This window comes from Sesamum indicum, linkage group LG11, assembly GCF_000512975.1.
Source record: "Sesamum indicum cultivar Zhongzhi No. 13 linkage group LG11, S_indicum_v1.0, whole genome shotgun sequence".
NCBI lineage: Eukaryota > Viridiplantae > Streptophyta > Magnoliopsida > Lamiales > Pedaliaceae > Sesamum > Sesamum indicum.
Window position 1 is genome coordinate 1518272 of NC_026155.1, and position 16221 is coordinate 1534492.

General features: G+C 33.9%; 1 protein-coding gene across 2 annotated transcripts; it reads left to right on the forward strand.

Moving 5' to 3' along the window:
- Positions 11978-16180, forward strand: LOC105173194 (F-box protein At4g00755). 2 transcript variants are annotated; one of them, XM_011094874.2, is made up of 6 exons: positions 11978-12161; positions 12771-12904; positions 13185-13610; positions 13726-13871; positions 14040-14158; positions 15666-16177. In XM_011094874.2, the coding sequence occupies exons 1-6, from the start codon at positions 12073-12075 to the stop codon at positions 15817-15819; spliced, it is 1068 nt and encodes a 355-aa protein (XP_011093176.1). In that variant the 5' UTR covers positions 11978-12072; the 3' UTR covers positions 15820-16177. The 2 variants fall into 2 exon arrangements, with proteins under 2 accessions (XP_011093176.1, XP_020553284.1); XM_020697625.1 differs by lacking the exon at positions 11978-12161 and having other exon boundaries at positions 12767-12904; positions 13168-13610; positions 15666-16180.

Sequence of the window (16221 nt, forward strand, 5' to 3'; positions counted from 1 at the left end):
TGCATAAAAATTTGATGGATAATGTAATATACTTTTTAATTAATTTATTCAAATCAAATTTCCACCTCACTCTCTGTCTCTCTCACTTGTCATAAAATCAATCACAGGAAAATTAAATTTAAAACCAAAAAAGGAAAAATAAAAATGAAACGTATTTGACCAAGTTATTATTATTAGTGTACAAGTAAAAATATTAAATAAAAATATTACACTATATTTGTTTTCATTTTCAAGTTATTTTTAAAATGAGTCAAAACATGCTCAATGTTTGTCATCATTCAGAAACACATTATCTAAGTATTTTAAACTGTTTTAGTATAAATATATACATATATATACACATACATATACATAAATATATATATAAAAAAGACATGATTTGACAATGAATAGTAATTTTTGTCTCTCAAAACACAACATCAAACGTACAATACTTATTTTAAATTATTTCCAAAAACAAATCAAAACATGTATATCATCTCTAATACATGCTTATTTATCTTTGTTTTTCTCTCTCTATCTCCACAAAACACAAAAAAACACTCAGAAAACGAATCCAAAGATTATGTTAAAGTTTTGGTAATTATACGTTTGTGTTTGTTTTAATTTAGCTTTTTCTGACTTCTTCCTACTTCCTATGTTGCTATCATACATTATATAATATTTTCTATTTGTGATAATATATAGTTTCTTTTACATTAATATGAAGTAAGATTTTATAGAAATATAATACGAATATGTGATATGATAATTTTTTTAAAAGTATTAAAATTTATTAATTACATTAGGATAGTCCATTAACATTTTAATATTAATATATATGTAATATTGTCAAATATATTTTTCTGGTGCAGAGGAGTTTGTGATAAGTTTAGAATAAATTATATCAGCATTTTTCACTTAAATTAGATTTAGTTTCGTAAATATTTACAAAAGCACCTTCTGAAGGGGTCTCGGTATTTAGTTCAAGATGTATAATGGCGAGGTTTCGTTCTTTAATAAGGAGAATACTTGTAATTACAATTATAACAACCTCAGGAGCTGTACTTATAATTTTAAAAAGAATGGTAACCTCAAGGGCTGTCAATATAATTTATCATATAAATTAATACTCTCGTCATATCTACTATTAATCAGATACTACAAAAAACGTATTTTATACCATATTCGAATTTTTTTTAAAAAATTCTGAATAGTCCACGTATCTAATGTCGAATATTTAGTAATAATTAAAATTATATAAAATTATTTTAAATGTATTCATATATAATAAACTACAAATTAGTGTCTTCCAAAGGTCACTACATTTAATAATCATGATTCCCATATCTAGAAAAAGAGTATAGGACACAGCTAGGGACTACTCCACACTTGGTGAAGAACCTTATCCACACTCTAAATTTGGTGGTAGGTGTAATCTTTGTGAATCTTTCTTTCTTCTTTTATAAAATAAATAAATAGCCAAAGAACATAAAACCCTCTTATGTTTAAAAAGTTTAGTTAAAAAATCGCCTATATTATTTTTTGAAATGTAGCTCTACTACCCCTCCCTATTAACTTTAACTAATGGCATCTCCGATATCTTCAATTTCGATCGCCATGATGGACCAAAACATCACCCTGGAGGCTGTCATATTCTCTCAAAGGTATTTACAAATCACCCATCAATGCAAAAATAACAAACTGCATTCAGTCAGGAAATTACAACCTTAAACTTTGCGCGATCTCAATATTACAATTACTCTGGATCTTCTTCCCCAAAAAAATGGACCCTTTTACACCCATATTATGGGGCAGCAAAAATACAGTTCAGGCCTCTGATTAATTGTCTTCATAAGGTGGTCGTTCTTGATCATGGGCAGTTCAGTAATTCGGCAAGACTATCAGAATAATGTAATTTTCTTATTGTCTTTACTGGTAAGAAAAAGCCTAATATAATGATGAGAAAAATTGAACGCACAACCTTCTGATTAGAAATGGCTGTGCTTATATAATAATAATAATAATGTTGGTGACTAGTATTCCATAATTAGAGGTCCCATTCCCATCCCTTCAAAGTATGCACTTTTTTCCTTTGATTAAGACAAAAAGGGATCACTATTTTAACCACTAAACACCTGTTTTCTTGCCTTAATCATAACCCCTAAACTGTCACTAATCTTTGGAAGGATTAAACAAATGTTGCTTTGGTCATTTCTTTAATTGCAGAAAGACTAAAGGTAAATGATTCCTTTTCCACTTTGTGTGTAATTTAATTAAAAGGGCAGTTTAAAATAATAAGACAATCACTAATGACAGTTAATAATTCACATAATAATTAGGAAAAGTGAGATGTTGGGTGTGGATGTGGAGGTGAGTCAGCAGAACATCTGAGGCCACAAGAACCCTTCTGCGCAAATCCATGTACACATCCTCTGCTGTCAGCATTTGGACATCTCATTTTATTATATATATATATATATATATATATGTTTGTGGACTTGAAGTGAAGGGAGCAGCCCTCCCCCAAGGATTTCTTGTTCACTTGCTACAATGATGTTTTTTTTAATTAGTATGTTGTCAATTTGAGTTTCACAATGTACTTTTAGATTTTTTTTTTGTATTTTATAATGCTTTTTTATTTTTTATTATATTTAATATGTACGGGTATAATATATATATATGGTTCTAAATATATAAATGATATAGTATAATCAAAGCCCGAAAATGAGCTATGACGAGTGATTAGGGTTTAGAGTCACAATCATTGAGGGTGCACCGATGAATTTTCTATAAATTCCTCATATATATGGATAAGAGGAGCGGGGGTGGGGGGAGGGGGGAGATTGGTTTAGATGAGAAGACGGCCATTGAATTTCGGGAGCAATAAATAGTTCGAAAATTATATATATCTTATTTTAAAAACTATGACGGATTGTTGGTAGAAAAAATAATAAAAATTCTTTCGCATATTTAGCACGGAGGTTGCCTTGAATTTTTGTTTTCATATTTTAATATTGCAATATGAATAACAATGTGAATTATATATATATATATATATATATATTATGTACATATTGTAAATGAAATCTCTATTAATATTTGATAATTCCATATTATGAATGATGTTGTAGTTTACACTTAAATTTGGCATATGAAAATAATATGTGATTTGTAAATTACCTATTTCTATTCTTGTTTTTACAATAAAATGATAAAATTGTACTTTTTATCCCACTATTGAGGGGTAATTACACTTTCAATCCCAAACTTTATAGACACAGCAAATTAGGTCTCACAACTTGAAAAATCAATGCATGTGGCCACCTACCTAAAAAACTATGAAAACAGCCATGTATTTGTCACGTGCAGTTTTGTACAGCTATTTGGAGGGAAAAGAGGCACATGGGTGTCACATGTTGGCTTTGGTGAAAAAGATTGACGACATTTTTGCACTTCTCAACTGTATATATAACCACTTTGATTTTTTTTTTTTGGTAAATTATAACGACAATACTGAAGTTTGACATAATTACGAATACCCCTTGGGTGTTTGAAAAATTACAAACATATCCCTGATGTTTGATGAAATTATGTAAGTGTTGAAGCAAGGTATGAAATTACCAATTTTGCGCTTACTATATTTTCTTAAAAAAATTAAAAATTTATAAAAAAAATAAAACAGAGTGGATGAAAATTTTTTGAAAATTTATAAAAAAAATTCCAGTTAGTCCATAAAAAATAAAAAAAATTAAAAAATAAATAAAACTATAATTATTAGTCCATAAGGGCATTTTGGTCAATTCACCTATAAATGGATGGAAACTGACCAATGGATTGGCTAATTGTTAGGCGATCGTTAAAACTAGGGGGATATTGATAACTTTTCTAACAATGAGAAGGTATTCATAGTTATGTCAAACCTCAAGAGAGGTTGTTGTAATTTATCTTTATTCTTTAAAAAAAAAAAAACAATCTTGTTAGAGTCTGTTTGTGTTGGGAGTAGGGGTGGGCGAACGGATCAGGTTAATTGGGTCCCGACCCGATTGGATACAAACTATTCGGGTCGATTTTTTTGAGTTTTGTACGGGTTCGGATTAACTCGTAACCCGATTAAGAATAGTCGGGTTCGGGTGCGGGTTAGACCACTCGACCCGAAGAACCCGATCGGGAGAAAGGCAAAAAGGGAGAGGGTTCAAACGGGTTATACTTTACACCAAAAACACCAACACTATGTTTGATTTTATTTTTAACTTATTTTGATGTATTTTGTGGAGATAGAGAGAGAAACAAAGATAAATAAATATGTGTTAGAGATAGTTGTTGGAAAATTGAAAGACTGTGCCGTGGAAAACCACTGCCTTGAAAATAAAATTTCGGTATTACCGTGGTGCAAATAGTATAAATCGATCGCTCCCCAAGGTTAACACAGCTATTACTTTCTTACACGCGCACTCGTGGAAGAAAGCTTGGAACAACGAACAAAATATAAAACTTAGAGGTGAAAGAAGAGAAATAAGCTAGAAGAGGAGAGCTCTCAAATTTTGGTGTGTAGAATGAAATGAGCTTACCCCTATTTATAGAGCCTTACCTAAGTAGTTGGAAAAAATGGGACTCCATCCCATCCACAAAAATTCAATGGATTTATCTTAATATTTTAAAAGCAAAAAATTAATTTTAGGAGTCTTAAAGATTAGGAGTCTAGGAATCTAAACACTTAGTCATTCTCCAACAATCCCCCACAAATGATTAATGTAAAAGACGAATATGATTTCTGAGTGAAGGAATAGATATACTTACACATTAATATCTTTCGATTGAATTAATGCGTAGTGAAGTGAGCAATCAATTTGGCTAACGAGAGTGATATGACTATTGAACTTTCGATAGCTCAAATTGAAACCCCCACAATCACGTATGAATTCCTTAGTGTTCGTTGTTCCGCGATAACGCTTTATACCTTGGGTTCAAATGAGTGCTCTAGAAAGAACTTTCATTTTTCTTTCATAGAAGCGGCCCACCTCCACACTCAACACAGATAGCTTCATCAAGTCTATAGACCACTCAACAACTGAGCTATGAGGCTATCTTCCTGAACAGAGTCAGAGTTATCCATCAAGTCCTTATTAGGACCACCCAAACATAGGGCTATGGATTTATATGGTCAATACCATATTTCATCAATCAAGGGATTTTAACCCCATTGCTCTCGAAGACTCAAAGATAATTCTCCTGGTTAGTCCTTTAGTGAGAGGATCTGCCAAGTTCCTCTCGGACCTCACCTAATCCAGGGAGATGATCCCATTCTTTAGGAGTTCTTTCACTGCTTCGTGTCTGATACGAATGTCTCCTTTTGCCATTGTAAGCATAGTTCTTGGCAATTCCAATAGCAGCTTGGGAGTCACAGTGTAGAGATACTGGCACAGTTGACCCCCACAAGGGCACATCTCCCAATAAGTTTCTCAGCCACTCTGCTTCTTGACATGCTAATTCAAGAGCTATAAATTCAGATTCCGTAGTAGAGCAAGCTATACAAGTTTGTTTTGCAGATTTTCAGGAAATAGCTCCCCCACCCAAAGTAAAGACGAATCCACTAGTTGAGCTTACTTCATCATTATCGGTAACCCAATTTGCATCACAAAATCCTTCTAACGCTGGGGGGAATTTATTAAAGTGCAAACTCAAGTTTATAGTCCCCTTTAGATATCTTAACAAGCGACGTAGTGCATTCCAATGTTCATTATTGGAATTATGGGTATACCGACTTAGTCTACTCACAGCATAAGCTATATCAGGTCTGGTTTAGTTCATGAGAAACATAACACTCCCTATGATTTTGCATACTCAGCTTGTGACACACTATCACCTTTATTTTTTTTTGAGACATATACTCGCGTCATAGGGTGTTTTGACTGGTATTTCATCTTGACCACCGAACTTGTCCAAGATTTTCTTTATGTAGTGTTCATCTTGACCACCGAACTTGTCCAAGATTTTCTTTATGTAGTGAGACTGACAAAGAGAGAACCCATTTTTCGTTTTTCTAATTTTAATGCCTAGGATTACATCAGCTTCTCCTAGATCTTTCATGTCAAAATGTGCCGATAAGAATCTTTTGATTTCATTAATTCTTTCTATGTTACTGCCAAAAATCAGCATATCATCGACATATAGGCATATAATAACACATTCTGTCCCAAACAATTTTGAGTATACACATGTATCTGATACATGTGTTTTGTATCTATTAGTTTTTAAAGTATGATCAAACTTTTCATACCATTGTTTCAGTTCTTGTTTTAACCCATATAGTGATTTTCTAAGTTTACAAACTTTATTTTCTTGGCTAGGTATAATAAACCCCTTTGGTTGTTCCATATATATTTCTTCTTCCAAGTCTCCATTTAGGAAGGCTGTTTTTACATCCATTTGATAAATTATTAAGCCAAGAATAGCTGATAGTGCAACTAGAGTTCTAATGGTTGCAATCTTTGTCACGGGTGAATATGTATCAAAGTAGTCTATGTCTTTCTTTTGTGTATAACCCACAACCACTAATCGTGCCTTAAATTTAGCTATTGATCCATCTGGTTTTAATTTTTCTTGAATACCCATTTGCATTTTATAGGCTTACTTCCTATAGGCAAATCTACTAAATCCCAAGTATGATTTAACATTATAGAATCTAGTTCATTTTTAATGGCTTCCTTCCAGAAACTAGAATCTATGGAGGGTATTGCTTCCGTATATGTCTTAGGATCATCTTCAACTAAAAATATTGAAACAAAGTCTTCATTTATCTTTCCTTGGTCTTCCGTTATGAAAGCAGTTAGAAAGAATGGTCCAAAACTATGTCCAGTTTTTTATCTTTTACTTCTTCTAGGTTCATTCACAATAGAATTAGAGGAAGTTAACAAAGGTTTATTCCTTGACAAAGCTATGTCCGTTCTAGAAGTTTTAATTAATGGAAAAACTAGTTCAAAAAATTCAGCATCTCTTGATTCACAAAGAGAGTAATCATTTAAACACATGAATCTATATGCGGCACTATTTTGGGCATATCCAATAAACACACAATCAAAGGTTTTAGGTCCTATGTTTATTTTCTTAAATTCTGGATATGCTACTTTAGCCAGACAATCCCACACTTTAAGATGTTTAAAGTTAGGAGCAAACCCTTTCCATAATTCATAAGGGGTTTTATCCAATTTTTTATGTGGGACTCTATTAAGGATATAACATGCAGATAAAGCTGCTTTCTCCCGCATATTATCAGGCATACCTGAGCTTAAAAGCATAGCATTCATCATTTCTTTTAGAGTTCTATTTTTTCGTTCGGCTATGCCATTTTGTTGAGGTGTATATGGAGCAGACATTTCATAGATTATTCCATTAATCTCACAATATTCTTTCAAGAATTTAGTATTGTACTTTCCACCTCTATCAGATCTGAGTCTTTTAATCTTCTTGTCTAATTGCTTTTCAACTTCAGCCTTAAATTTCAAAAATATTTCAGTAGCCTCATCTTTTGATTTTAATAGATAAATCCTAGTGTATCTAGAAAAATCATCAACGAAAGAGATATAATATTTTTTACCACCCTTGCTTAATGTGTTTTTGAAATCAGCTAGATCTGAGTGGATTAATTCTAATAATTTAGTACTTCTAGATGTGATGGGTTTAAAAGATTTCTTTACGTATTTTGCCTCTACACAAATTCCACATTTAGAGCATCCATTTGTGTCAGAAATATTAATAAGATTCATAGTTTTCAACCTTTTAATAGAGGAATAGTTTACATGTCCTAATCTACCATGCCAAATATCAACAGATTCCATCAAATAAGCAGAACTGGAAGAAATTTTATTAATAGCAGGCGAAACAGTGTTTAGAACAAATAAACCACCAGATAAGTATCCCTTTCCTACAAAGTCATTATTCCTAGTGATTATAACCTTATCAGATTCTAACACAATTTTTAAGCCAGCTTTATTCAATAAACTACCAGAAACTAGATTTCTACGTAAGGAAGGCACATATAGTACGTCATTCAAAGCAAGTGTTTTGCCAGAAGTAAGTTTAAGGAAGATCTTTCCTTTACCCAAGACTCCGGCGGTTGTAGAGTTTCCCATGAAGACACACTCGCCGTCCGTTGCGTCGCTAAGTTCATGGAATAGTGCTTTGTTGGAGCAGAAATGTCTGGATGCGCCAGTGTCTAGTATCCAATCTTCTTTGTTCTCTATCAAGTTGGCTTCTACAACTACTGCAGCGATGATCTCATCATATTCAACTAGGTTGACTTGTGGAGTAGATTTAGCGGTTGGTTTTTGGTTTGTCTTTTGTTGATCCTTTCTATGGTAGCACTGGTACGCTTTGTGTCCTAGTTTCCCACAGCAGTAGCACGATATTTTGTGCTTTTGGATCTTCCTGTCAGGTCCTTTGAACATCTTGTGTTGATTGTTCTTTTGAAAACCTTTTATTTTATTCTGGGAAAACCTGTTTTTAAATCCAGCAGACTCAACAAGGTTAGCTTTAACTGAAACAGAAGAGAGAGAAGTTTTCTTATCTTTTAGGCGATTTGCTTCCTCCGTTCTCATATGGCTGATCAGTTCTTGAAGTGTTAGATCCTTTTTCTTGTGCTTCAAAAGGTTGCGATATTCGCTCCAAGTAGGAGGGAATTTCTCCAGTAGTACGTTGGCTTGTAAAATTTCACACATTTTCATGCCCTCGCTTAGCACTTCAGTTACTAGGTTCTCGTACTCATGGATTTGGTCCATTATAGGCTTCTCATCGACCATTTGAAATTGAAGCCATTTGCCGACGACGTACTTTTTTCTTCCAGCGTCATCACCTCCGTATCTTGCCTCCATTGTAGTCCAGATTTCTTTGGCACTCTTATAGATTGACAAATAAATCGAACAGAGAATTATTCATATGATTCAGCAGATGACCTCTCACCGTTTTATTATCTTTGTCGTATTTCAGTTTTATCTCGTGCTCAAATTTTGTAGTCGTCCCTTCTGCTGGAATTGCCGCTGCAGTAATGGCAAGAGTGGAGATTTCAGTTGGAGTTTCTGGTGGATTCTGGAACAGCACATAGTCCACGTCCAATTGTTCAAAAAATATGAGCAACTTTTGTGACCATCGTTTATAGTTGGTCCCGTCAAGTGGCTCTAGTTTGGAGAGGTCAGACAGTGTTTTAGCAATTAGAACAGCCATTATAATAATATTTCGCTTTCAACTGTTGGAAAATTGAAAGACTGTGCCGTGGAAAACCACTGCCTTGAAAATAAAATTTCGATACTACCGTGGTGCAAATAGTATAAACCGATCGCTCCCCAAGGTTAACACAGCTATTACTTTCTTACACGCGCACTCATGGAAGAAAGCTTGGAACAACGAACAAAATATAAAACTCAGAGATGAAAGAAGAGAAATGAGCTAGAAGAGGAGAGCTCTCAAATTTTGGTGTGTAAAATGAAATGAGTTTACCCCTATTTATAGAGCCTTACCTAAGTAGTTGGAAAAAATAGGACTCTATCCCATCCACAAATATTCAATGGATTTATCTTAATATTTTAAAAGTAAAAAATAATTTTAGGAGTCTTAAAGATTAGGAGTCTAGGAGTCTAAAGACTTAGTCATTCTCCAACAATAGTATATACGTTTGGATTTTTTTTTGGAGATAATATAAAATAAGTATAATTTGTTGAATGTTGTTACTAGGAGACAAAAACTACTGTTCATTGTCAAATCATATTTTTTTTATATATATTTATATATATGTATGAGTATGTATATAATTTTTTTAGTTGTAGTGCCTATAATTAGTGTAGACTTATTTTGACAAAAAATAAATGAGGCACTGTTTCAAAACATCTTAAAACACCACAAAAACTTTCAAGACAAACATTGTTCATATTTTGGCGCATCTCGGAGATTAAGCAAAATTGAAACCAAACATTATGCTTCTTCCCAAAAAATGTTCTTCCTCCAATCATTGCCGTCGACTCCAAGGACCTGTTGTTGCTGCCACCGGCGACCAGAAGCCGCTGCCAGCCTGCCACCGACCCACCATCAATGACTTCTCCTCCTTCGCCGAAACAGTCCGCACTCGCTATTTTGCCAGGTAATTTTTTAATAATGGAGTTGTAATCATGTAATGGTGATGCATTTGTTGTGAAATTAGATTTTTGGTTAGTTGTTGGGTTTGTTTTGCTTTTGATTTTGAAGGTAAGTTTCTTTCTTTCTATGCATATTAAATGTTTGTTGAAATGCCAAATTGAAGGTAAGTCATCTTTCTACGCAGCATGCATCATACAATAGATGGACAGAACAGATTGCATTAGATTCATCTCGCTGAGTCAGGTTATGATGTCAAGATAGTTGTAGTTATTATATGAGCAACAAGGAAAGCAACTTTGGATGACAGAGGTCGAAATGCGACTAATTGTGCATATACTACACCTAACAACACATCTCACTAGCATGACAAATGTTTCTCACAGTAATTTTCTATCAATAAGAGGTATATGTCTTTCTTTACATGAAGGAATGATGTGTCGTTCAATTGCAGCATTATTAAACAATACATGGACAAAGTAAATTGAGTTAGATTGACATTTCCGCAGAGTCACCAGTCATGTTCAAAATTTCAGGATAGTTGCACTGTTTGTATGAATAATGAAAGCAACTTCTTGATAACTAAGTTGAATGTGTTGAATTGTGGATATGGGATAACATTACTACACTTATTGTATAAGTAATATAGTTACAACAAATAAAATTGTTCCATATAATTTGTTCTTATTGGACGGAGCTTTACTTTTTTTATTTTTTTTGTTCTTATACTTTGCAGATTGGAAACATTGGTTTCTCAATGGATGGAATTAGAAGTCACTCTCAATCTCAGTCTAACTCGTTGTGTAATGTTACCTTTTTAATTTGTTTGACTTTCTCTAGTAGTTCTTCCACTTTGTATGTTTATAATGCTTGATAGGTCGAGAATTCGATTGCTTTTTTAGTCTGTAGGCATTAGGATTTAAAAAGCCTTGACTTTATTGGTCGGGTATCCGACTCAGTCGGGTTCGGGTTCATTTTTTCCCAACCCGATGTGTCGGGTACCCGACCCGAATAACCCGAATAACCCGTCCCGACGCTCACCCCTAGTTGGGAGAATGACAACGACCATACTCTAACACCCATGTTTGTTAAATATGTATGGAAATGGTCTGAACAATGATAAAAGTACAAGAAGCGATGCTTAAAGCCCAGCACACAGACTAGCTCAGTGTTAATGAAGCCTAATAGTTATACATTGGGCTTTGAAAATTTAAAAATGGGTTGTAGCCCATATAATGTGAATTCAATTAATTCATTAATTGTTGTGTTTTGACACTCGCTTGATTAAACCTGATTCGAATTAATTTTTGATTCTGTGCAGAACACACATGAATTGCATTTCAAGAATTTTGGATGGGAAGGCAAGCGCAGATAATGTGATTTGTTTAATAGACTTCAAATAGTTATAACTTTTGGTATGAAACGATTATGAGATAATTTATAGTTGCACAACGTGAGTGCATCGTTTGTCATAATATTGTTTTTGTTTGGAATCGGGATTAATAGAATTTTGGTCCTCAAACATAGCACTTATATAATTTTGATTCTCAAACAATTTGAGATTTCCGTTTTGGTCCTCAAGTTAGTTTTTTTAGTCATCCTATTAATAAAACAGTTAAAAAATTAATGAAAATTTCATTTGATGGGGAAAAATAGTCATTTCCTTCCATTTTGTAGTGTTTTTTAAAATTTGGTCCAATCTGGACCAAAACTTAAAAAATATAATAAAAGCAGAAGGAAAATGACTATTTTTTTCTTCTTTCAAAATATAAGTTTAATTAACTTTAACAGTTTTATTAATGGAAAAACTAAAAACGTCTGAAACATAACAATTTGACGACGAAAAGTGTATAAATAACTATGTTTAAGAACCAAAGTCAATTACTTAAACTTTTTTGCAGTTGACCTAGTGATCATGAAGTGGGATTCACATGATGATGATTAAAATAGCTGAGATTATGCAATTTTCATATGGTTTCTTGTTCCTATTTTAAACTGGAAAGGGTTTCTTTAAGAAAAAAGGTTGTTCGTCAAATTGTAATACAACATCCGAGCACGAGGTAAGTCTTCATCTTCCTTTCTCTTTTTTTTTTTCTCTGAATTTCTGTATGGGTTTCTCTTCTCTTTTCTTGAATTTTTGCTGAATCTGGGATCAGAGCTCGCTTGTTTTTCCACTCTTTTTCCTTTGTAAGTTTTCAGACATTAGGGTTCTTGTCTGAGCTTCTATGTTCAGAAAAATCGAAGCTGCAAGTAGCATACATACACGCTTGATTTCCTGCTGTTGTTTAGAATCTTGTAGCTGTCTGTGTTATCCATAGTTTAAATATGTACGGAATGCTTTTTAGTGTGAAGCAAGTTGGAATTGCATTTGGAACATCTGCAAATGCGTGAATTTATAGAGTTCTTTCCGTTCTTTGTTGCATGCTATTTAGTAGACATAACTTTGGGGAGAAATGCAAGCAAACCCGCGTGAGGTAAAATTACTTTATTTTAAAAATAATACAGAGGGTAATTTTTTTTTTTCTTGATAGGGTAGTAATTTGTTTATTTGGAATATCACAGAGGTAAATTGCATTGAACCCCATAGCTTTGGCCGTGTCTTTGCTTTCTTTTGTTATGTCAACATAACTTCTGTACCGAATCCTGTTGCAAATTGGGGTCTTGAATAGGTCGCAAATGGAGCAAAGGATAGATTTCTTGGAACGTTTGGAAAGCGATATGGCCTTGAACATCTTGATGCGCTTGGATGATCCGGCAGATATAGTTCGTGCCAGTGCTGTGTCGCGGTCTTGGCACCATTTTGGTGAGCTGTCACTGTTATTCTTTTGATGCCATTTAACTGGAGCTGTGGAATTGGATTTTCATCTGTTTGCTGAAAGTGCAGATAGAAACTCATTTGGGAGTTAATATCCTCTTTTATTGCCTTCTGTGTTTGACATGTGTAGAAACTCATTTGGATTGTCATGGCTTTAGATAAGAGATGGCCTATACTTATATTCTTACTTTAAGCAGTATAACCTGATCGTTGAGTTTGTGTCTTTGTGTCGTAAATCTTACATTTAGCAGTGGAAGTTTTTGTGCAGTAATGGCAAATGGGCTTTTAAAACAGTTGTGTTTGACGATGTTTCCCCAACTCTCCAATAATATCCGTATAATTGCACCCAATTCTTGGAGGATGAATAATGTGAACATCGAACGAAGCAATGCCATTGAGATGGAGGTTCTTGAGAAGGAGCATCAAGTATATGCTTCTCTCTTTCAGGCTCTATTTAGATCGGAAGTTTCTCCAAGGGATTGCATTGCAGATGCAGTTAGCGCCTCCAGCACAGACCGTGATCCAGACGAAAGCATTGTCAACACGCTGAGCCCCTGGAGCAGATCGCAGTGGGGAATAGCTTCATACTGGTCAAGTAAAGGACATAGCAATCCTGATGTGCCCGAGACATTAACCTACAGACTCAAAGCTGGCATCTCCATTGTTACTGAAATTGATATACAGCCCTTTGAAGGTGGTTTTGTCTTTGTAAATCTTTTATGCTCCTACATTGTCTTTTCTAAGTATGGGTTCTGTCACTGTATGCTAAAGTGCCTTTTGCTGATGATGTTGTCTATCAACGTTTACAGTATATTGGGAACGAGACCGTCCCATATGCTCAGCACAGTCTGTGCGATTCCGAATGGGCTATGCTAGATCCCAGTGTTTGCTGTTATGTAAACCTGATGATAATTTTGTATGGACATATACTTCACCTACATTTCCCATGAAGCAGGTGAGTTCTTAGGGCGTTCTTGTCCCAGCGGTCCCATATCAGCAGCACGACTGACAGAAAACAGTCATTCTTCTCCTTGATTTTGAGTTCTTTGCTTTTGAAAAAGACAGAAGCTTTCCTAATGAAAAACTTGTGATTACTCCAACTCTTTTGCTTGCTTGTGAGCAGGAAAACCGCTTGCAGCGATTCAAGCTTCCAAAGCCTGTTCTTTGCATTGGTGGATATCTGCAGGTTGAGCTTTTGGGTAGTGTTCAGAGGGCAGAAATTGATGGACTATTCTACATATGGTTAGTCCCAGAATGATGTTCCTGTCCTGTTGGATTTCTTACATTCTTTCATTAATTTTTTTACTGGAAGAGATAATAAAACGTTAATGTATTTTCCTTCATGAGTCACTTTAAAGCTGTTACTAGGATTAAAGAGATTCACAATCCCTGACATGTAATTCTCTTGGATAATGGGGTCCATGTATTGGATAGGGAAGTAAAGCATTGCTGTTGGTGATATATACATTTTGGTAAGGGTAAATTATAATGGGCTGCCCAATTACAAATACTCCTTGTTATTTGAAAAATTACAAATATCCCCTTACATTTAACGGTCGTCTAACTAATACCCCTCATGACAGCTCATTGTAGGCAATATTTGTTAATGATTGCTAGTTCCAATAGGTTATTTATAATTTTTCAAATAATGGGGTATTTATAATTAGGGTAAATTACAACCACTTTCCCCGAGGTTTGGCATAATTATAAACACTTGATCATTATTTGAAAAATTTCAAATACCCCCTTGATTTTGATGTTCGTCTAACAACGAGCCAATTCAGTTAGGTTTCCATCCAATTTTTTTTGGTGAAATGATCAAAATGTCCTTTTGGATTGTAAATTATAATTTTATATATATTTTATAATTTTCTAAAATATTTTTATGAACTAACATTCCCTCTATAATTATAAACACTTGATCATTATTTGAAAAATTTCAAATACCCCCTTGATTTTGATGTTTGTCTAACAACGAGCCAATTCAGTTAGGTTTCCATCCAATTTTTTTTGGTGTAATGATCAAAATGTCCTTTTGGATTGTAAATTATAATTTTATATATATTTTATAATTTTCTAAAATATTTTTATGAACTAATATTCCCTCTATATTATTTATTTTATTCACCCTCAATTTTATTTTATTTTTTTAAATTCAACATGGGTAAAATAGTAATATTCACTTCACCGTCTAGGGGTTACATAATTATTTTTCATTTGACGGGGGTATTTGTAATTTTTCAAAACAACAAATGAGTATTCGTAATTATGCCAAATTTCAGAAAGATAGTTGTAATTTACCCTTATAATTATGATAAACCTCAGGAGAACCATTTGTAATTTACCCTAATTTTTAAGCTATCTTGAAGCATGCCAAGAAGTTTTCTAGTTTTTATTAGAAATAGCTGCACACTGCATGTGAAATGCCCATCAGGCAGCATTTGAAAGTATTTTTCATGTCTAAATTGAGTGCAGTCTTCTTTCCCTTTTACCATTGTCCGAACTTCCAGTTTATCTAGGTTAGGATAGCATTGTTCAGCCTAAGGTTAGAAGAGATCTTGTTCATCAAATACTTTATGCAAGCATTTCTGCATTACTACAACAGTAGTCTTTCTTTATCACTTCTGTACTCATGCATCGTACCTATTCATGTACAAGGTTTATTTGCAGAGCTCCCATGTCTTTTTTCTTGTTTTGCCGAGGTTTTTCTTACTACATCAACATTTTGACACTTCATTTGCGCTAGCAGTATCTGCCACGTACGAGTCCTGGGGCTTCCCCTAGAGCCTGCATTCAACATACAGATGTTCGAACCATCTGGCAAATTCATGCTCCAGTACAACCCCAACTCTCTACACTCTACCCTGGAACACTCTTGTAATGGTGAAAACTCATACATGTAAGGTTATCAGCAGCCCGAGACAGTCTCAGAGATTACGGAGAGGATCCAACAGATGCCATGTATTGTTTGTATTTCAGCTGCTGAGATCCTTTTATGTCAGCCCTTTATTTAACTTGTTTTGCTGAGTCTGGGCATATAGGATACCCAAGCAGGGCAAAACATGTAGAACTGCAACATTATGTTTGGTTTTTTTTTTTGGAATGTTTTGGAGATAGAGAGAGAAAAATAGAGATAAATAAGTGTGTTGCAGATAGAGTGTATATTTGGATTTTATTTTAGAGGTAATTTAAAATATTTTAAATAAGTGGTGTATGTTTGTTGTTGGGATTTAGGATATAAAAGTCACTGTTCATCGTCAAATCATGTTTTTTTTATATATAAATATTGTATGTTTAATATTGTA